This window comes from Ochotona curzoniae, unplaced genomic scaffold (genome assembly GCF_017591425.1).
Source record: "Ochotona curzoniae isolate NIBS_2020 unplaced genomic scaffold, NIBS_Ocur_1.0 contig_883, whole genome shotgun sequence".
NCBI lineage: Eukaryota > Metazoa > Chordata > Mammalia > Lagomorpha > Ochotonidae > Ochotona > Ochotona curzoniae.
Window position 1 is genome coordinate 15,994,825 of NW_024466599.1, and position 23,606 is coordinate 16,018,430.

General features: G+C 42.4%; 1 protein-coding gene and 1 pseudogene across 5 annotated transcripts in view; one reads left to right on the forward strand and one right to left on the reverse strand.

Moving 5' to 3' along the window:
* The first annotated feature begins 16,244 nt into the window (after positions 1-16,244).
* Positions 16,245-16,661, forward strand: LOC121164605 (annotated as a pseudogene).
* A 474-nt stretch (positions 16,662-17,135) lies between these two features.
* ATAD2B (ATPase family AAA domain containing 2B) overlaps positions 17,136-23,606 on the reverse strand; it is a 153,965-nt gene continuing 147,494 nt past the window's right edge. For all 5 annotated transcript variants that reach the window (XM_040992904.1, XM_040992903.1, XM_040992906.1 and 2 more), the window contains one exon: positions 17,136-20,570. In XM_040992904.1, the coding sequence (XP_040848838.1) occupies positions 20,529-20,570 (42 nt within the window). In that variant the 3' untranslated portion in view covers positions 17,136-20,528. The remainder of the gene's footprint in view (positions 20,571-23,606) is intronic.

Here is a 23,606-nt window from a genome sequence, read left to right on the forward strand (position 1 = left end):
CGGACAAGATACCGAGCTTCGTTATGCAGTTTTTAATATTATTTATTCTTTTAACAAAGTAATAAGCACAAACCTACATACATTGTATGTCATTGAAAGTATTTATGTCAAACAGGGTGCAAGTGTGAACCCAAGGACTGGAGCACAAATTCCTAACTGCCCGGGGCAGGGCTGGCGATAGCCTTGGTGTGGGTCTACCTCCAAAGGAGGTGTTACTGCTCAGAGAGACAGCACGGACGGCGCTGCAATTCCGTTTCTCTCCTCACCCATCACACTGGAGCAAAACTGGCTGTTTCTGTGAATGATACAAAACAGGGTTCTCCGTAATGGTATTGTACATAGTATATGTTTATTGTTAAGTTCTTGTTATATTATAATAAATATATTTATAGATCTAGACTCGGAAGCCAACATCACGTCGCTGTGGTCCTCTCGTTCTTGTCAGGGTGGGTGTGGGTGTCCTGTGAGGCACCTGCCCTTCCTCTCTCATCAGCTGCCACCCATGGATGTTGACCTCGGAGGTGACACAGACAAGGGCCCCTCTGCGAGGGAGGGATCGTAGGCAGTTGCAGAAGCCAGAGTAAAGGTCTTCGGAAGGTCAAAGTTGAAAGAAACTTGGAAACACTCAGGGGTTGGCTCTGAGGGCCTCCCTGGAAGTGCTCTTTCTATTAAACTTGTGCAGCCAGAACCTTCACAGCTGCCTTCCTTCCAGTGTCACCCCGGGGCCCCATTTCTTTGGACAACCCATTGGTTTAAGGGGACATGCAGGAGGCTTCCTCCAGGAAGAGCAAAGCCCGATTTCCTCCCTCCCCACTCCCCAGATTCAAGTGGCTCCAGCCTCTGCCAGTGGAGCCCAAGGCTGTTCTTTGTCACTCAGACAGGCTTTGCGATGCCAAGAGCACCCACACAAACACTCCCTCACTCCAAGTCACCATGGGGACCAGCGGTCGGAATGGCTCAGCTTCAGGCAGTGAGAGCAGTTTCCATTAAGTAGATGGGCAGGAAAAGATTGGTGTACCAGCACTGTCACCCAGTGAGGCACCCACATCATAGTGGCCAAGTCCCACTGTGCCCAGGGACCTTCTCACAAGAAAGACATCTAACAGGAGACAGTGGGGTGGCTAGGAGAGGGTTCCACAGATGACCTGTTCATTTGCAGTATCACTGAGCCGGGACATCCTCAGAAGAACACAGACCCACCATTCCATCACCCATTCCATCACAATGTGGTTAAAAACATCTAGCCTGAGTTTTGATAGTGCCTTTTTAAGCTATCCCATTTCCTAAATCAAAGTGACTTCATCTGTTTTCTCTGGCCAATAGTAATAATAATATTGTGTAAGTTACTACAGACTGGGTAAGTTATACAGTAGTCTCTTTAGGCACACGGTTCCGGTCCGAGGCAGAGGGGACGCATCTGGTGCTGGCTCCCTTGCTGGAGGAGTGTTGAGGCAGCACATCCCACAGTGGGGAGACAGAGCGGGCAGGGACATGTGCGTGGGGGTCTCCCACCCTTACCCTTAAGGACAGCCTTAAGGGTTGTCCCAGCCCTTAGTGCCCCCAACAGCCTCACTTCTAATCACCAACGTCAGAAGAGTCGGCCCTCTCAGAACCTCACAAGGCAGGTAACATTTCAACAGGTGTTCCAGAGGATACAGACCACCTTGAAACCACAGCTAGCAGCATTCTGCTGCTAGAGGCTGCCCCCAACGCCTTGACATATGACGTCATCAACCTCAAAACCAGAAACAGAGAGCCGGCTCACACGGACTCCCTCTCAGACTTGGAATACCTACCAGCAGGAACCAGCGGGGCCCTGCCAGAAGTCTGCTCAGATAACCCAGTGCCCCATGGTGTCTCTTCATTGCATGAGTAAGCCAATACAGTCATGAGAACTGAGTTCTAGGAATGCCTCAAAGGTCCCTCCTACTGTCAGTCCTAAGAGTTGGTGATTAGAGTTGGGATTCAATGTCAGCCTGGGCCTCACAGGGACCACGCATATTCAAACCCAAGCACACGGGAAACATTCTGTCCACCTCGATGCAGTGTCTGATTTAGACTTGACTCTGTGGTAAACAAAATAGCCTACAACATATAAGCCTTTTGCATCCACTATATTAGGATTAGGGTTAGGGTTAACCATGGAGAGTGTCTGAGTCCCATCATTGGACCTGACATGGAGAATGAGAAAGGTTTTTTGTTATGTTTTAAGATTTACTTATTATTAATTATTTTATTATAAAGGCATATGTACAGAGAGGAGGAGAGACAGAGAAGATGTTCCGTCTGCTGGTTCATTCCCCAAGTGGCTGCAACGGCTGAAACTGAGCCGATCTGAATCCTGGCACCAGGGGCCAGGAGCCAGAGCCTCGTCTGGGTCTCTCACACAGGTGCAGGGTCCCAAGGCTTTGGGTCATCCTCGAGTGCTTTCCCAGGCCACAAGTCGGGAGCTGGATGGAAAGTGGAGCAACTGGGACACAAAGCGGCACCCATATGGGATTCTGGCACATGCAAGGCCAGAATTTAGTCACTAGGCTACCGTGCCGTGCCTGAATGAGAAAGTTTATTACAACAAACAGGAGAGAGTTCACATAGCATGGATGTATATCAATTTTTTAAAAAGCCCAGGTCAGAGGGGTCAGGAAAATAATTGTAACTATATGATAAAGGACTCGTTTCTTTATACAAGAGCCCTTGTAAATTCAGCCAGTGTTAAGCAATTTCAGTAAGCTACATAGAAGTAGATCCCGACTGACAAAAAGAAAACACGGATGGTCAACATACAGCAAAATGCTCAACATGAGTAGTTGTTAAATAATGAAACTCAAGACAATGAGGTCCAGCCCTGCCACTCCATTAGGTCCCTAGACCGGCACAGAGCGGCCTCCAGGGGCAGCTGAGGCACAGTGACATTCTCGGCAGGGCAGAGTGGCCCTTTCACTCACTGCAAAGGGGCAGGTGGCCCCTGTCAAGAGCCCAAGGGACTGGGTAACCCCACTTTGGGGTTCCAATAAAAAGATAACAGGGCCTATGCTACCGACATCTCATATAGGCACCCGTTCGAGCCCTGGCTGCTCTTCTCTTCCAGCTCCCTACTAATGAGCCGGGGAGAGACGCGAAGGTTAGTACAAGTCCTTGGGCCCCAGCACCCATGTGAAAGATCCAGAGGAAACTCCTGGCTCATGGCTTTGGACTGACCCGGCTCTAGGTCCTTACAGTCATTTGGGGAGTGAACCAGCAGGAAGAAATCTCTTTCTCTCTTGCTATCCTTCTCTCTCTGCACATAGGCCTTTTAAACAAACAAACATCTTTTAAAAAACAAGGAAATAGGGCCCAGAGCAATAGCCTAGCAGCTAAAGTCCTCGCCTTGCATGTGCTGGGATCCCATGTGAGCATCAGTTTGTGTCCCACCTGTTCCACTTCCCTTTAGCTTTCTGCTTGTGGCCTGGGAGAGCAGTGGAGCATAGTCCAAAGCCTGGAGTCCCTGTATCTGCATGGCAGACCCAGAAGAGGCTCCTGGCTCCTGGCTTTGGATTGGCTCAGCTCCAGCCGTTACAGCCACTTGGGGTTGTGAACCAATGAATGGAAGATCTACCTATCTGTCTCTCCTTCTTTCTTGAAATCTAACTTTCCAACAAAAATAAATAAATCTTTTAAAAATGCTCACATTCATCCTAGCATTTTCATTAAATAATCATATTATACATGCTATTTAGTGATTTATTAGATTAACATTTTCATTAACAGGTATATAAAGTTCCCTTCAATTCTAGCCACAAAATCTTCAGAATGCAGGAGGAATTCGGTTTTGATGACTTCTTTGATTTATTGCTTCAGTGGATAAATATTTAAGTGCAAACAATACAGAAATTAGTGTGAAGAAAACATCCCAAAGATCTGAAAATGAAATTTTATAGTATGATGAGTAATGACTCCTTTCTTTGCTCCATAATCTGTTAAATTTCTTTATTAAAGTAGGAAAAACGACAAGGCTGACAGCTTCGTGATGTTTTCTTTAAATATATGGAAGGATTCAAGACTCCCCACCACAAATTAGCTTTTATTTCATCACATATAAAATGCAATGCGACTGTGGATTGTCACATTCCCTTTTAAAGGGACGTTCTGTTTATAAAGTCTCCTTAACATACCTTGCACTCATTAAAATGCTAAAATAGAAATTTGTGATTCATTTCTAACACTTTCTCCAGGAACCTGAAACTATGAATAAAGCAACTATACACAATGTTTAGAAACACTACTATATCGTGTCAAAATTCTTTTCTTTTTTTGCTTGATCGCTGTGATGAGAACGTTGGAAAAGCTCTGTGCACCGTGCAACCATAGACACCTGTCTGGAATCTTTATGTAGTTTTCTTCGAGCAGTTCCAAAGTTTCTTGAGCCTATAGCTTTCTTTGTGGCTCCAGAACCCCAGGAGACAATAGACCATTTTAGAGATGCTTAACAAAGTACCATTTACTGAGAAACTGGACATTCAGATATTTAGTAACTGAAACCACAACTGCTATTGGATTGTGGTGGCTTGCCTGTTTGCTATCTGCTACCTGACCCCATTCTATGCAGAAATCCCACTCTGTGTTCGGACGTATCCCCAGCCAAGGCACCTACGTGGCCCCTGTACTCGGGTAGCAACCCCAGGGCCTTGGCCTGAGTGACGCAGCCCATCAACACTAGGACCAAGGCCCTGGCTCTGGGCTGACACAGCCCATCAACACCATGGTCTTAGCCCCAACTGCAGCACATTAGAAGCTGAATTTGACCCGTATGTACAATGTACAAAATCAACAAAAAACATAGGGCTTAAAACAGCAAGTGTTTTGTCTCAAGGTTCTGGGTCTTAGGGGCTGACATCACACACGGCGATGGCAGACAACGGCTCCCCCTGGAGGGTCTGGGGGCAAATCTAGGTCCTGGCTCTTCCAGTGCCCAGAGGCCTGCTGCACGCCAGCTCCTGGTCCTTCATCCCTCTTCAGAGGCCGCCTCGCATCCTCAGTCTCCACACCTCCTTCTCCTAACTCTGACACTCCTGGAACCCTCTGGGGGGTCCCTTGGTCACACCTGCAAGATTCCTTTCATCGCCTAAGGTGACATAGTCACAGGCTCAGGGGATTAGGTCTCAGACACATTTTGCTTTTTTTTTCTTAAGATGTACTCATTTACTTGAAAGGCAAAGTTAGAGACAGAGACAAGAATAGGAAGAGAGATCTTTCATCCGCTGGTTCACTCCCGAAATGGCTACAACAGCCAGAGCTGGGTAGGTCTGAAGCCAGGAGCCAGGAGTTTCTTCCCGTTCTTCCAGATGAGTGCATGGGTCCAAGGACCTGAGCCATCCTCTGCTGCTTTATCAGATGCATTAGCAGGGAACTGGGTCAGAAACAGAATAGCCATGACTTGAACCTGTGCCTATATGGGATGCCAGCACTTCAAGTGGCAACTTACCATGCTAGGCTACAGTGTCGGCCCAATGGCCATGGACATCTCAGCAAAGTCATCAGTCAGCCTACCACACAAATCAAAGATAAAAGCACTACAACATCTGCAATCCTGGAAGTGGATACACAGTTTACAGCAGCTAGGCTGGGGCTTTGGGGCTGAACCTACCCAGGGTGATGGTCTGCTAAGATAGAAAAATGTTTGTATCTTCCACAAAACCCTAACTGGGCCCAGACTCTCATGACTACTATTCAGAACATCCTGCAAACCACCAGGAATGCATTAAGCAACTCTGAAGAAGAAAAGCAATCAATAATTGCAAACACAAGGTTTGCAATCGTTTTAAAATCATTTTTGAAATAATTTTTAAAAGTTTAAGTTCTCCAGTCTAAACAACAATTTTTTTTTTAACCCATTTAAAAAAAAATTGAATAGAGCCTCAGGGACCTGCTGGACCTTATGGAAAGTTCCAGCATTTCTGCTAACCAAATCCCAACAGAAGATGAGTAAGACATTGGAGTGGACAGAGAATTTGCAGAAATGGGACAGAAAACATCCCAAACGAGGCAGAACACACAAACCCAAGGCTAAGAAGATGAGCAAATCCCAAACACGATGAATTCAAAGAAATCTGCACCCCAGTGCAGCCCAATCCAATGGCAAAAAGTAGCAACATGAAGAAAACAAAAATGTCAAAAAGCAACCAGACACAAACAGAGCATTCCATAACCTGTAATTTAAGTAGCTATGGCTTTCTCATCAGAAACCACGGCGGCCAGAAGGTCATGAACTAACTTTTCAAAGTGCTGAAAGAACTGTTACCCCAGTATTCTATGTCCGGCGGATGAGTGCTTTAGGAAGAAAGGCAAAATGAAGACATTCTGGGATGAAGGGAAGCTGAGAAATTGTCATTTCTAGACCCACCTGGAAAGCACTGCCAAGCAGAAAAAGACAAGCTGGGCTGCAGGCAATGGAAACAATACTGTTTATGTAAATGTGTTGTTTACTCTTTAGGTGCCGAAAAATATTTTAAATTGCTGAAAACAAACATAGTTAACCTTTTCTGAAGGAGTTTTTAACGTTTGTGAATTAATTCATGTAGCAGAGCACCAAGATTTCTGTATTTTATTTAAAGTAGAACATTGAACTTTTAGGCAGATGGTGAACTTAGCTATGTTTAAGTCTAGAGAGATTCCTAAAGAGACACACCCTACAGAGGCGTCTCACACACACGTGTTTGCTGAGCAGTTGTGATGCCTCTTGCAATGGCCACATTGCATATTCTGAGTTTGTTTCAGCTCTGTACCTGACTGCAGGTTCCTGCTAACAACGCACATCCTAGGAGACAACAATGGTTGGGTCCCATCCACTCACGTGGGAGACATGCATGACATTACTGAGTCACAACTTTGGTCTGGCCCAAGCTTAGCTGTTAAAGGCATCTGGGGAGGGAACAAGCAGATGGGTGTGCTCCCCCCCAATCACATGTATACACACATTTTTAAAGAACTACTTAGGGGGCTGGCACTGTGGCACATGGGTTAAGCCAGTCTGCAACACCAGCATTCCATATGGGTGCCAGTTTAAGTTCTGGCTGCTCCTCTTCCAATTCAGCTCACTGCTGATGTGCCTGGGAAACCAGTGGAACCCGATGAGAGGGAAAACTGAGTTAAGTTCCTGGCTTCAGCTTGGTCTAGCCATGGCTATTTCACTCTTTCTCTCTCTCTTCTTCCCTCCCTCCCTCCCTCTCTCTCTCCCTGTTTCTTTCTCTCTTTCTCCCCCTCCTTCTCTAACTCTGATTTCAAACAAATGAATTTTTCTTTATAAAATATTTAATATTTAAATAATATATCTAAATAATTAAAATGAAATCAGAGGAGTAAACACTAAATGAAAAATAGAAAATACATAATAATAAGGTGGCAAAGTTAAACCAAACATTTTAGCAATTGTCAAAATAAAAAAAATTGTTAAAAAAAACATTTTAGCAATTACATACATGTAGTCGACTTTACACACATTAGAATGGCTGCTGCATTGAAAAAAAAAACCACAGAAAACTAAGTGTCAGTATGGCTGTACACTGCTGAGAGATGTGCAAAATGGGACAGGTGCCATGAACAACTCTACGGTAACTCTTTAAACAAGTAAAAATGGAATTATAATATGATGCAGCAATTTGATTTTTGGGTACATATACAAAAGAAATGAAGAGATAACATGTACACACACATTTCACAGCAGTCTTTGCAGTAGACAAAAAGTGGGGGCAACCCAAGTATGTGGAAAGATAAATGGGTAAATAAAACTGCACAAACGTATGCTCAACTACTTGTCAGCCTGAAGGCGCAAGGATGCTGACATGTGCAACAACATGACAATTCTTGAGGACTTGGTGCCAGGCGAAAAAAGCCAGACGCAAAACGATCCAAAGTGCCAAGAGTGCACTGACCTGAGCCCCCAAGAGGAGCAGATTTAGAGAGCAGGAAGGCAGCTGCCAGAGGCCAGGTGGAAAAGAGGTGCTGAATGGGTGCATAGTCAGTTCTGCAAGATGAAAACTTTGAGACGGACCACTGCTGATGGCAGCACAGCAGTGTGAATAGATTAATACCACTGAGCTACGCACTTAAAAACACTCAAGCTGGCCAATGGTATGTTCTGTGTATTTTACTGCAATTTAAAATAATACATCAAAATAAATAATCCAAACACACCAAGTTAAAAAAAGAGATGGTGAGATTGTTTTTTAAAATTGAAAAAGATCCCAACTATAAGTAGCTATAAATATCATTTATGTTATAGATCACAAACTTTAATATACTACTATAGACAAAGGAGAAGTAAAACTGTGACAATGGTTAAGAGAAATAGAGGAAGAGCCACAGACTGGGAACAAATATTTGCAAAACACTCATTTGATTAAGGACTGGCATCCAAAACATAGAAAGAACTCTTAAAACTCAATAATATGAAAACAAACAACTGAGACAGAAACAGACATCTCACTGTCTACAGATTACGAATAAGCAAATGAAAAGATGCTCAACCATGTCATTAGCAAATTGCAAATTACAACACAAAGAGATACCACTATATACCTATTAGAAGAGCCAACATCCAAAACAGACAACACCAGATGCTATGCAAGAAATTCTCATGCATTGCTGGCAGAATCCACAATCATTCAGCCACTTTAGAAGAGTCTGGCAGTTTCTTACAATACTAAATATCCAGTAGTCGCAATACTTGGTATTTTCCCAAGCTGGATATACGCTCACAAAGACCTGCATATGAATATGTACCGCAGCTCTGCTCATAGCTGCCAAAATCTGGAAGCAACTAATATGGGCTTCAACAGGTGGATAGCAGATTGGCATTTCTACACAATGGAATATTACTCAGTGCTAAGAAGAAATGAACAACCACGCCAGAAAATGAAAAGGAGGAACCCAAGATGCATATCATGAGGTTAAAGAAGCCAACTGCAAAGGCGCCACTCTTTAGGATCTAACTGTATGGCATTCTGAAGATGGCAAAACTATGCAGAGAGCAAACTCCTCAGTGGGGCAGGCATCTGGCATATTGGTTAAGATGCCACATTCCATACTGGAGCACCTGGGTGGGAACCCCAGCTCAGCTCCTGACTCCAGCTTCCTGCTAATACCCTGGGAGGCAGCAGTTGTGCTGAAGTCCGTGGGTCCCTGCCACCCTTGCAGGAGGTCTGTACTGAGTTCCCAGCTCCTGGCTTTAGCCTGCTCCAACCCCAGCTGTTGAAGCTTTGGGTGAGAGAATTAGAAGACAGGCAATTCTTTCTTTCTCCCTTTCTCTTTCCCTCTCAGCCTTTCAAATCAACCAATAATTTAAAACATGACAAGGGTTGTCAGAGGAAAGGGAGGGAATGATGTAATAGCACATAAGGGATTTTCAGGGAAGCAAAACTACACTGAACGGCACTTCAATTAAAAAAGGAGTATCTACATCAGCTATCTTTTTGCATAAGAAAAAAGAGGAGAAATAAAATACGAGTATACTTGTTCACTGCTGTACACTGTATACTGAAAACAACAAGGTCAACAAATTTTGAATTCCAGTTAGTGCAGTTCAAGCTCTGGTGATATGAGTTCTTACATATCTATTTATGTGTATTTGTGGATTTACAAATACATAAATAAATTAGTATTTAGAATAATGTGAGCTATAATTCTCCTTGCTGGGGAAGAGAATTGCCTATCTTAAGTGAAATTGATGGGAGGTTATTGTTTTAGAATGAGCTGTTCCTACACTAAGCGCCACAGATCAGGCCAAACTCGAACAATGTCACTTATGCTTAAGTGTCACATAATCAAATTGAACTCGGAAATTAATCTGTATAAAAGAAAGAAAAGGATATTCATAACAGCCAGTTACATAGGGCCCAGTTTTTCTGAACAGACATAACATGAAGTCCATGATTTAACCCTATAAAGATAGTAATCTGAACTCATTTGATGCTAAACAGGGCAGTCAGGACCCTGAAATGGGATGCTGGCACTGCAAGGGACAGCTTAATGGGCTGTATTACAACACCAGCCTATCAATCATTGTTTCTGTTTTCTTCAGCCCTTTTCTGATCATAAGGCCAACCTCCTCCACTCAATGCAAAGAAACATCCACTCCACTTTACTGAATGGGATACTGCCCAATTTCTAATAAGAACTAATTTGATATTTAACTTTGCCAGAGGTTTGACATTTGACATACATATGGAAAGATAACAGACAGGCTAAGGGAAGAAAAGCAAGAATGATTTAAAAAGCTATGCCACCTAAATACTTATTTTAAAAAAAAAAGATGCAATTGTATCAGTAAGAGCTATAATAGATTTGTGCACAAAACCAGATAGAAGGGATAAAGAGGGTTATTTCATCATGATAAGCAGTTCAATTCATCAAGAAGATGTAATCATCCTAAATGTGGCACTAACTATGGGCCTCAAAACAAGTGAAGGCAAGGCTGAACTGAGAGTGCACATGGCACTCCCGGAGCCCCAGAGGGCTCCCTTAGTGGCAGACACAGCAGACAGGCCATCGGCAGGAACCAGCACACCCTAATCCCAAGAGGCTTCCAGGGGACCCAACTGCAGCTTACAGAACACTCGTACCCATAACAACAGAACACAGTTTAGGTACACATCTAACTTGCACCAAAATGCAGTTGATTCTGGATAACAAGCCAGAATAAATTCCAAAGGACTCAGATCAGATAAACCATATTCTCTGACCATAACAGAATTAAATGAGAAATCAACAACAAAATCTAAGAAAAGCAAATTTTTGAAAATGACACAGTATACATCTAAATAAGAGACTACACACAAGTTCCAGCAGAAAATAGAAACCATTTTGAACAGAAAGAAAATGGAAAGAAAGCATGTCAAATGTGTAGGACCCAGGGGCTGAGGCTGTAGCACAGGACATCAAGCTGTCACCTGTCAGGCTGGCAACCCATCTGGGCAGTGGTCAGAGAGACCTGGGTGCAGTTCCAGGCTTCTGTACTGACTGGCCTGGCCCAGCCATTGCAGACATTTTAGGAGTGAACCAACAGATGGAACATCTTTCTATTCTGTCTCTCTCAATTATATAAATAAATGTTTCAATCGTTTTAAAAACACATAGGATTGAGCTTCAGTAATGTTGAAAAAATTTTAATGCTAACTACTTAGGTTTTAGGAAAGGTCTCAAATCAATCATCTAATCTTCCATTTTCAGAAAGTAGCATAAAGCAAGTGGATAGAAGTAAATTTAGGAGTAGAAATGGGAAAAAAAAAAGCTGAAGGAATAAGAGAAAATCCTGAAACCAAAAACCAAAAACCAGTTTTTAAATAAGATGACACTGCCCAAGAAAATAAAAGGACAAACTTCCAATCCCTGAAACAAAATTTTATATCAGCACAGACCAACAGAGACTTAGAGTAGCAAAGACTAGTAGAGTTACGTTAAAGCAGTCAGGAGCTAAGAAGATTCACCCAGATTTAAAATGGGAATATTTTAATAGCAGTAAATATAATAGTAGCAACATATTCAAATACTTTTACATTTAAATTGATGAGTTCATAATGATGCTAAGCATGAAATTCTAGTTCATAGTCTTTAAACTGATAGAGACAGCAATTTTCTCATACTGGTATATAAAGGTGATGACTTAAGCACTGGGGCTTAAGTACCCCATGTCAGAGTTTGAGTTCCAGCTACTCAGCTTCCCAACTAACTTCCTACTAATGCACCTGAGAAGACAAAGGCACATGGTCCAAGCGCTTTGTCCCTGCCACTCACATGGCGTTTCTCCTCCTGGCCTCAGCCTGGCCCAGACATGGCTGCTGTAATCACTTGGAGAGCACGCCAACAGACTGAAGTACAAATGACAAATGTGTGTGTGTAACTCCTTTTCTGTCACACTGTCATTCAAATAAATCCATCTTTAAAAAGTCTAATTCTACCTTTCCTATATTACTTATACTATTGGACAGCAAGATAAAAGAAAAATACCTTTCTCTTTGTAGAATTTTTCACTAATGATAGGGAGTGATTACGTTAGAATACATTATATTGCAGATGCTACAAACTGAGAGATGCAGGCATAGAGTGTCAACCATTGCAGTCAATCACAAAAATGCATGGGGTTTGGGCTCAGTGTGGTAGCCTAGCAGCTAAAGTCCTCTTCTTGCACACACTGGGATTCCATATGGACACTGACTTTAATCTCAGCAGCCCTGCTTGCCGTCCAGCTCCCTGTGGCCTGGGAAAGCACTAGAGGATGGCCCAAACTTTGAGACCCTGAACCCACATAGGAGACCCAGAAGATGCTGCTGGTTCCTGGCTTCAGATGGGCGCAGCTCTGGCCACTGCAGCCACTTACGGAGTGAACCAGCTAATGGAAGATCTTCCTCTCTGTCTTTCCTCCTCTCTGTATATCTGACTTTCCAAGAAAATAAGATAAATCTTTAAAAAGAAATACACAGGAGCTAACACTGTGCTATGTCAGGTTAAGTCAAAGAACAATAACTTAAACAAAAACTGGACCCTACTAAAGCCATAACATCACCAAAACAAGTATAACACGAACCACATATCTGTTTAAACCCTCAAGTAGATACATTATAAAAAGGAAAAAGGATCAGGTAAAAATTATTTTTAATACATGTAACTTGCTCCAGGTAAACAAAATACTAGCTTAACAGCATAAATATAGTAAATGTATGAGATTATTTTTATATTAAATCTTCAAAATTAGTGAATGTCTACACATATTACATATCTCAGTTTGGACTGACCACATTACAAGAGCTCACTAGCTACTGGGCCACTGGTGAAATACTACAACCCCACATCCACCTAAAAATTTATAGGAGATTAGAAGACATGCAAACATTAACATAACCTCACCATTGGACTCCATCAGCAAAATCCAGACTGTAACAAATTCAGTAGAACACGGTTTTCCTCAGTGAATGAATGGCAAGGAGATAGAAAAGGAAATCTGTAGACTAAGACATATAAGAGACAAGGGAGAAAAACAAGAACTTTAATGTCACGCTTAAAAATGCACGCAGGTCAACAGCAAAAAGAAAAGCTGAGACATTACTATTACAAACAGGACAGAGGTTGACTCTGGGGAGAACTCCGATTTCAATGAGAATGCAGCAGAGGAAGAGCTTCTGGGTGGAGCACCCATGTGTTAACCACACTGCAGCTTATAATTCATACCTGATCTACACATTTGTTTTAAGCATTTAAATCAAATAAATATTTAATGGAGACAATTTTAAGTTGTTGGGTATTCATTTCCTAGACTTTAGAATACCCTGTCCCACCTCTGAAGCTACACTTTGGCCTGCGGCCCACTTCTGTTCTCCCCAAGAAAACTCCCTCACTCTAAGGATCAGTGCTCCCCTGAGGGACTCTGCTTTCTTGTGCATCAATACAGGGATGTGGTAAGGAATGAGGTCCTTAGGTTAGAACGCTAGGATTCCAAGCCTGGTTCTGCTGGTAAACCAGTTCTCCAACCTTCAGCACTAGGAGTCTTTGTGCCAACTAAATGAGTTAATGCATGTAAAGCCCTCTGAAGATGGCCTAGAAACCAGAACACTTGCCACACGTTAGCCACTCTTATTTTCTTCTCAGTATATAAACATGCCCCATTTCTTCCCTTTTATCGCAACCTCTTCCTTGACCCTGTGTCCCTTTGTAGTTAGGCTCTCATTTCTTCCTTTTCATGACCAGACTGACTTCCTGACAATTTTGCACACACATCAATGGCCTCCACTGGTGCATTTGACGCTGTGGTCCATTTTATTCCATATCCTCTCCTCCTCAAGATCGGGGACACTAACTTTTTGGCTATCTTGCTTTATCCACCATTTCATTGGGCTTCAAAGGCACTGCCTGAGTGCTGAGCATCCATACTCAGGGTTTGAACAGCTTCTTACAAAGAGCCTGCCCCCAGCTCCAGAGACTGTCAGCCTAAACGTCTGCTGGAACTGATGTCAAGGAGTCCAAAATGGCACTCAGTCCAGAACTGCTGCATTCTTTACCTCTCGGGTTACGTACAGCTGATCACCCAGGCAGATACCAAAGGACAATTCCAATCCTACTCAGTTTTCACCCGCAACATGCAATCATCGAACCCTTCTGATTTTACCTCTAAATTTCGTAGACACTTTTCTTACCGTGCTGACAATTAACTTCCCTAGTTTGGATCTACAGCATCTCTCCTATGGAATACAAGACACATAGAGTCCTTGTTGACATGTATTACTGCTTTCTTCTTCGTTTTATCCTAAAGCAAATCAGAACCGGGAATAGTTCCTGAGCTTCACAAGCCTGCTCATTCCTGTGCCTTTGTTATAGTTCCATCTGCCTAGAATGTTCTTTCCCAAATCTTTATTACATTCCTTCTTTGCTTGAGACATTGTTAAGATTTGCTATCATTCAGAAAAAAAAAAATCTTCCCAAACTCCTAGGGTGAGTTAAATTCCTCCATGCCCCAACAGCTCCTCAATTAAAGCATTATCGTTGCACTTAATCAAATTTATTTTTAATTTTTCCTACTATGTCTTCGTCTGCTGAACAGTTATTTCTAAGGGCAGACTGTTTCACTCAACTTTGTAGCTCCAGTGACTGGCACATACTTGGCATATGGCAGACAGCTAACACATCTTGAAAGGAAGTAGTTATTTTCTATTTCATAAATTACTGCCAAAGTATTATTTCTAAAGTTCTATTTTCATCATATGGTGGTACTTTTCAAAAACATGCAAGGACTATCACATGCAAACTGCACTTCCCCATAGGAGCCCTCAACCTGAGGCAGGCATTTGGCACAGTGGGATTAAGACACCACTGAAGACCCCCGCTTCTCTTACCAAAGAGTCTGAGACTGAGTCCCCTGCTTCTGATCCAGCTTCCTGCTAAACCACTTCCTGGGAGGCAGCAGATGATGGCTCAGCTACTTGGATCCCTGCATATCATGTGGGCAACTCAAAGAGAGCTCCTCTCTCCTGGGCCTAGCCCAGCCCAGCCCAGGCTGTCGTGAGTATCTGGAGAGTAAACCAAAAGGTGGTAGATCTCTATCACTCTGCCTGTCAAATAAATTTAAAAAAACTTTTAAAAATAGTTAGCTTTAACAGCTGGCAACAAGTTAGACAAAGGGGAAAGCTGAACTACCATCACCTATCTGCACTCCTAAAGCTGGGAAAAGGAGATGGACTGTGATCAGTACAAAATTGTCCCAAGGATACTTTAATTCCATTTGAATTCTTTCACCTAGTAAGCTAGCCTAATGCAAATGATTAGGAGTGCTTGAGTGAAAGACAATGAAATGAGTACATATAAACAGTCCAGACCTCAAAGTATTTTGAAAAATAAAGTCATACTGAGTCTCACCATGAGACTTGTATTGTGATAACCAATAAAGTTCCAGGGTCTTAAAACAAGAAATACAGTACTATTAAGTATCCAATATATATTTAGCATTTTATTTCTGCTTGCAGAATATAAATTACCTGAGTGCAGAAAACATGTCTTCTATGTAACATACATGTCCAGGACATAGCTAACATATGAATGTGGAGGTAAGAGAATTTATATTTATTTTTAAATGATTTTTAAATTTTTATTTGAAAGGCACAGTTACATACTTTGAGACAGAGATCTTTTATCTGCTATTCACTTCCTAAATGGCCCTGGTGACCAAGGCTAGGTCAGGCCAAAATCAGGAGCCAAGAGCCTCGTCTGAGCCTCCCACATAGGTAAGGGGCCAAGGACTTGGGCTCTTCTCCACTGCCTTCCTAGGCCATTAGCAGAAAGCTGGATCAAAAGCGTGCCCATGCGGGATGCTGGGCATGCTGGCACTGCAGGTGGAAACTTAGCATGTTATGCCATGGCATGGCCCGTGGAGAAATTACAGTCTTAAAATGATTAAGGGGCTGGAGTAGTGGCAGAGCAACTTAAGCCACCTTCTGCAATTATGGCATCCCACATGGACATCAGTTCAAGCCCTGGCTGCTAAACTTCTGATCTGGATTCCTGCTAATGTGCCTGGGAAATCAGTAGAGGGTAGCCAAGTACTTGGACCTTGATTGCCATGGGAGATCTGGAATAAACTGATTCCTGGCTTTTGCCCCACCCAGCTTTGGCTGTTGTGGTCATATGGGGAGCAAACCAGCAGATGGACGATCTCTAACTCATCCTTTCAAATAAATAAATCTTTAAAAAAAAATTTAAGACTCTTTTCGCCACCTTTCCGTGCCTCCACAATGGTGCGCATGAACGTCCTGGTCAATGCTTTGAAGAGCAGCAACAATGCTGAGAAACGAGGCAAGCGCCAGGGGCTGATCAGGCTGTGCTCCAAGGTCATCATCCTCCATTTCCTCCCCATGTTGATGAAGCATGGCTACTGATGATCACAGAGCTGGGAAGACTGCCACGAACCTCACGGGCAAGCAAAACAAGTGTGGAGTGATCAGCCCCAGATTTGAGGTGCAGCTAGAAGAGCTAGAAAAATGACAGAATAATCTGCTATCATCCTGCCAGCTTGGTTTCAATCTCAGCTGCCATGATGGACCATGGAAGAAGCAAGATGAAAGCACACAGGAGGAAAAATCTTGGGATTATTTTTCTGGGGATGTAGCAAACATATACATAAAAGCTCAATGGACCAAAAATTTTAAAAAAAATGTTAAGCGATAACTGCAGATGTTAAGGTAGAGGCAGAAGATAAAATAGATACCTCAATATTAGCCCCTGGTTTTGCAGTTTTGAGTCTTAAGGAAATTCAACCTGGCTAAATAAAACATGTTCATGTCTAGAGTCCTAAAGACTGGTTTGAGCCTCAAATACAATCACGAGGGCTTTATCTAAACACTAGCTAGAAAGCTAAATTCTAGAAGTGATCAATTAGCTGCTTTCTATGTGTCTTATTTTAGACAATTTTTAACAGAATTAAAACTACATTTTCAATAGAAAAGGCTTTCAGCTAAAAACTCCTGAGTTATACTTAAAATCTAAAGGGCACACCTAGCATTATTTTAGGGGCTTACTAGGCATCAAAATGCCTTATCTATAAAATAGATTAAATCAGTTGGAAAAGCAGCAGCACACTTGCAGTCAACAGGAATCATAATTAAAGCTAAAGAAAGACATGCTTTTCTTATCATCTTTATTCAAGTATTTCACAGCAGTTATATTACAAATTACAGTAAATGTTCAAATTCCATAATTCAAAAATTAAATAATTTACTTCAAACTAATGTAAAATGAAGTCAAATGCAAAACATCATTTTAACACAATTCTAAATTAAACTACATAACCCAAAACAGAACATAGTTGATGAAGCCTACTTGATCTACAAAGTAGACTTACATGACTGAAACCAATTAGGACTCCCAACGTCTAAGTAACCAAATGTACAAAATACAAAAGATGCAGGTATAAGCCCAAATGCAAGCTTACAATATGATTACAAATAATAATTATAATAACAATGGCATTCAGCTACGGGAACTGACACTGAAGATACCTACTGAATAGCACCATAGCTGATCCAACTCAATTAAAAGAAAAGAGAGAAGAAATTACCACCCCGCTCCCTAAAAAATAAATCCAATAAACCTACAAATACATTGGCATATGAAAAAAAAATCAAGTCATGAAAGAACATTAAAAATTAATCACAGGTGAGATTCAAGCTCAAAAACACAATTAATTCCACAGCCATCAGTTTCAACCTTAATGTGGTTCCATCATATTCAAAACAGCTCCCGAGATCCCACAGCCGAGCACGAAATATTTGCTGGGCTGGGCTGTGACACATATTCTAGGGAACCGGGAGTAAAGTTTTACACAGGAGCTTATCATTTATAATGCTCACAATAGGAAATAAGAGGTCAATTTATACACGGTTTTGCCAATGCTGTACAGCAAAATCAAGAACTTACAGAAAGGGAAACAAAACCAAGTCTACCTGGATAATTTTACAAGCTGCTTTAAACTATAGGACCACCAGATGTCTCGGTAACATAAGCAAAACTGCTATAGAGTACTTCTTTTTGGAGGGAAAGGGGATCAGAAGAGTTGGTACAATGTCAGCCATTTTTTTCTCCCCTTGGCGTTAGACTGGCTTTCTCTTTAAGACCTATACTGTTCAAAATGGCAGTTCCTATATTGAGGTTGTCTCCAATTTTCTCATTTACATTAAAGATTAAAAATTTTAAAAAGACCTTTAAAGCATTTTAATGCCAAACATAAATAAATTTCTCTTGTCAAACTCACTGATGGCTAAAATCTTAATTAACGTGTACAAATTTAGTAACCTACTAAGAACATGTGCGTTTTTTTTTTCCTTTCACAAGTGCTGCTGTTACTTGAACAGAATGCTGCTGAATTAGAGTAACTGGAATAAATAGTTAAAAAAAAATAGTGCAGCAAGAACCTGAGACTTGCAAAAAACCCTTTTACCAGAAACTTACTACAAAAAATCTGCTACATCTTATTTCATCAAATCTTTAAATTCTGTAACAATTTCCATCAAAATACAAAATGCTAATAATGTATTAGACAGTAAAATAGTCTGAACCAGTATGATGGTAATAAATACTAAAGAAAGCATGAAAATCCTCCCAATAATCAAATTAGAGGTTTCAAATAACCTCCCCTTTAAAATGGTTCATTATAATCGCACTTGCCCACCTTAAAAAATACAGTGTGTCTACATGGTTAGCATCTTGAATTACATAACTAACTGAATATTATGAAAACTTCATTAAGCATAAAGAAAACAAGTGGCATTTTAAAAAAATTAAGCTAGTATTAGAAGGCATTCGATGTAAATGCGAAGAAGCACTTGGGATCACTGCAGGACACGACTGCCGCAGTGTGCTTCCTGCCCTCCACAAAACAGCCAGAGACAAGGAGACCGGTACCTTAGCTTCTGCGAGTCCACGGTGTCAAAGTCATTCCAGGACTCTGCAAACACTGCTGGTAACTGTAACTAAATTACAAAAAGCTGAGGTAGCTCAATATCTCTGCAGTAGTCCAAGACCATTTGCCCTAATTAAAACGCAAACTACATGTGTTGCATATATTGGAAAGACACACCTGCGGCCCATAGCTATAATGAATCAAGATAGCAAGCCAACTTGTCAGCATAATTTTCTAACTTATTTAAAAATCATCTGATAAAAAAAAAAATCTCACTGCACTCCCTTTGCCTCTTTGCAACTGCCTAGACTGTGCCTCCAAATTTGCAGAAAGTTTTGTAAAACTAGTAACCCATAATTAATTTCAGATAAATACAATTCACAGAAATCACTCAGCAATAGCCAAAATGAGTTCCTACCAAAATGAAGAGCTGTGAAGGTCAGCTTATGGGAAGGGATTTAAGCAGTAACACTGATATTCAAGGACCATACCAGCATTCACTGGCAATTAATTACACAACCAGAAAATGAATTTCACGGAGACTCTGACAAATTCCTCTCTTTTCTGTCCATTTGGCAAGTTCCAGCTTTAAAACAAAGCAGTAATAATTTACTGTACATTTCTCTCTAGGAACTCAAACATGAGTAACTATTAAGTTGTCACCGACAGAAGAAAGAATGGTCGTCATCTACTCATTAGGGGTCACCATTGTCAGCAATACTGAAAAGTGTGATTTTTCTCATGACTGTGTATTACATTTTCTCTTTTTTAAATAATTATTATTACTTTGTTTCTTAAACAGAAACAGACCACACAGGAAAACTTAACGATTTTAGCATACTATGTGGCTTACCGAGTGTCTTGATTGCGCTTTGAGAACGCAACAGGCATTTAATGCCAAAACGTTAGTTGTCTTTTAATGACACAGAGTTATCAAAACTTATTTTCAAGGTTGTGACCAAAGAAAACACTCTAATTTATCCATTACAAACAAGCTAATTCAGTTTAGCCTTATCTTTCTCAAATTAATAAAAGGCACATTAAAGGCAGTTCTAAAGAGCCTAATCTAATTTCATCCAGTTTCTTCAATTTCCCACCAGAATATACCAGAGCCAACTCTAAAACAGGAATCAGTTCATTACCCAGAAAGGGGGTAGGGAATATGAGAAAAGGGGCTAAAAAAAAAAAAAAGAAAAGAAAACAGAAACCAAAACAGGATGCCCGCTGTTTAAACAATTCAACACAGTTAGAACTGCCTCATCCAGTTTCCTCCTATTTGCTGGTCTGCTCCCTCAGAGAGAAGTCTTCCAAAAGAGAGTGCACAAGAAGAGGAGCAGAAGCGAAAGCAGTTTCTGTAGCACCAAAATCTCCAAGCTGTGGGGTTGTATTTTTTATTTGTGGAAAATACAACAAGTTTCTGAAGTTCTGTTTGGTTCTTGTAGGCTGGTTGGTTTCAGGTACCTGAGACAATAGCACCAAATTCAACAGAGAAGAATGAGTGAGAGAGCACTTTACACCGAGGCTCTGCACATAATTGGTGCAATTCGAAGTTGAATGGCTCAGAAGGCTGCTCGGTCAGGAGCAGATTGGAGACGGTAACCCACTCATCTTGAGAAGTTCATAGAAATGTCTCAAACGTATGAACTGTTCTTTCCATCTCCTGTAAGATGAGAGGGAAAAATGCATGTTACTATGGGAAAGACAAAAGTGTTCCTCATTATGAAAGAATTCACTTTAAATTTTAAAGAGGACTTTGAGATAGCAATCTGAGTAATTTGCTGATTACAATACCACAGCTACTAGATCTAGCCATCCTAGACACATCTGAGGTGAATGAGGATGATGACAGTTTTAATAACTTATCAAGCTGCTAATACAAGGTGTAAGAAATACAAGCAGAAGGTTGATGATAGCAACAGTGAATAACTTATTATATTCGTAATTTATTATGCCAGGTATTGTACTAAGATATATGTGTATATGTAATACAGAAATAAATACATATCCCGCAGTTATTGGTAAATGTCTAGGTTGCCTTACACCTAGGCAAATGTTACACTGCTGGGAAAAAAGCAGCTAATAGGTGGCAGGCTTTCTAGGCCTGGTTAATACCAAATCTGTGTTAACTATACCGCTGTGTCAACATAGTTGCCTCTGTGGGGAAGTTGAGGAACGCCAGGCCAGAACACATCACCCTGTTGTCCCAGGTATGGGGGACACTGTAGATTGCCCAAGGAAGGGGGCCTAGGTACATACTGGAATGAGGACTGCTGAGGGCATGTTTGACAAGGGGCTCTGACAGACTGGGCCACTGTATACACAGGTAGGCGAGAGATCTGAAGCTGAGTGGTATAGAGGCGGTTAACGAGAGGGCATGTCTGGGTCAGCCAAGGCTCCTGTCCATGTGTGAGACCTGGGCGGGCTAAATACATCACTTGCCACCTGCTGACACATGCAAAAGCGGGGACTGGAGACATGCCTGGCCTGGCTAGGCAACAGCATCCAGCTGTGAATGTTGGGCAGGGCGTGGCCCATGTCAGTTTGACATCCAACAAAACACTAGAAGCAGATCTTGGGGCAAATTCTAGAGCGGATTTGTAGGCTCATCTCTGCGGGGCTACAGCATCTGATGATTTGCATGAGAATTGGTGGTGATGATGGACCAAGACAGGCTGGAATGCAGAACTCACCAACACTTGCAGGTGCCAGGGCTAAGCAGGGAGTGGACCTGGCTGGACAGGCATTAGCACCCATCAGCATAAGCATGGGCTGGATAGTGGGGTTTGTTAGGCCAAGCTAGGCTGCAGTACCCATTGGTGGAAACAAAAGCTGAATGGGATGCAAGACAGACTCAACCAGTCTGCTGTACATACTGGCATGAGCAGGAATCAAGGCTTGGGGCAGGCCTGGTGTGGGTTATTAGGAGTCACTCCAACTGGGTTGCAGTTTCTACTGGTGTACATGAGTGCTGAGTGTGTGGTGGGCAGGGTCAGACTGGGCTGCAGCATCCTTTGGTTTACTTAAGAAATGGGGCTGGGAACAAGAATGACCCAACAACTGCAACCACCAGTATGTGTGCAGGCTGCTGTGGGTAACCAACTGAGCTGGTCCCTGTACTGGCTAGCACACACACAAAGGTCAGGTCTAGGGTCACCTCAGACAACATTTCTTTGGAGATCCCTCCTTTCCCCTTACCCCAACTGAACTGTTGGACTCAGAACTCCAACCATGGGGAGAATTGCAGGATCTGTGGTCTAACTGTGGCATGCATGTATCAGAACTAGGCCTCTTCAGTTGCTGAAGATGGTGCAGTGGATCACATGCCAGCATCTACATGGGGGATATGTAGAGGGTCCATTGGGCCTGCAGAGGACATCTAGTGCCATAGCAGACTATGAAGGGCAGAGCAAATCAGACAACTCTCCTGGCAAGTGTTGACAGCAAATCTTTGGACTAATGGAGACTGTAAGGTGGACTATGTCAGCCAATGAACCTTGGAAAGATTTCTTCATTCTTGGAGTAATGAAATCAATAGCATTTCAGAACTCCCAAAACCACTTGAGCAGTACCCATGGAGCATGCTGGGGAGGACATCAGGGACCCTGGGATGACATCAGATGGCTATCCCACATCCCTTGGTACTGATGCAGTTGGGATCCAGGGTGAAGCTTCTCCCCTTATCTCTCTTCTTCCCCCAGATACAAGAAAAAGAAAAAGAAAATTGAAAACAATGGTCTCGTTCACTTTCCCCTATTCCTCAACCCTTCCTACCTTACCAGTAGTCCACATGAGCATACATCCTTAACTATGTAAACATCATCAGAAATAATTTTTTTTAAAAAATACAAAAGAACATCAAAAGGCCAGTACTAAGGGCAGACCATGACAAGCAGGGGTGCAGCACCTGCTAAAATGTGTGAGATTCAGGGCTTGGAGTGGGCCTGTTAAGGGAACTTGTGGAACTCCCCTGCTAGGCTACGGCTCCTGCTGGGGAGCACAATAGCCAGAGCTGGGAGCAGGCCAGGCAAGACTATAGCACTCAGTATGGATGTGAGCCAGTATGGGTTGGGCAAGATGGGATAGACCCCAGCATCTGCTAGTGTTCACAAGAACCAGAATGGATGTGGGATAGGCATGACACCATTGGGTCATGTGTAAGTTGGGTCTGGGGGTGGGCCAGGCTGTAGCACCCACTGGCAAAGGCCGGAATGGGTGCGGGCCAGTCAATTTAGGCTGCAGTGCCGGACAGTGAATGCCAGGACTTGAGGCAGGCTATGTCAGGCTAGGCCACAGCACCCACCAGTACATGTGAGATGTAGGGATAGAAGCAGGCTTGGTAGGGGAAATTGGAAACTCCTCTGCTAAACCATAGCTCTCACTGGTGATCATGAGAACTGAGGCAAGGGGAGGACCTGGTAGGGTTTATTGAGGGTTACCCCAACTAGGCCATGGCACTTGGTGGAAGACTGGGCCTGTGGAAGGCTGGGCTGTGCGAGGGCTCAGCACCTATAAGAGATGGGGTTGAGGGCAGAACTGTCCAGGCAGCTGCATCTACCAGTATGTCACTCGGCTGGTGCAGTGATAGACCAAATTTGACTCTGCACTAGCTGGCACACATAAGTGTCAAATTCAAGGTCAATTCAGGTGAGATTTCTTGGGGGACTCCCCAGTCGTATTGCTGAACTCAAATTCCAGC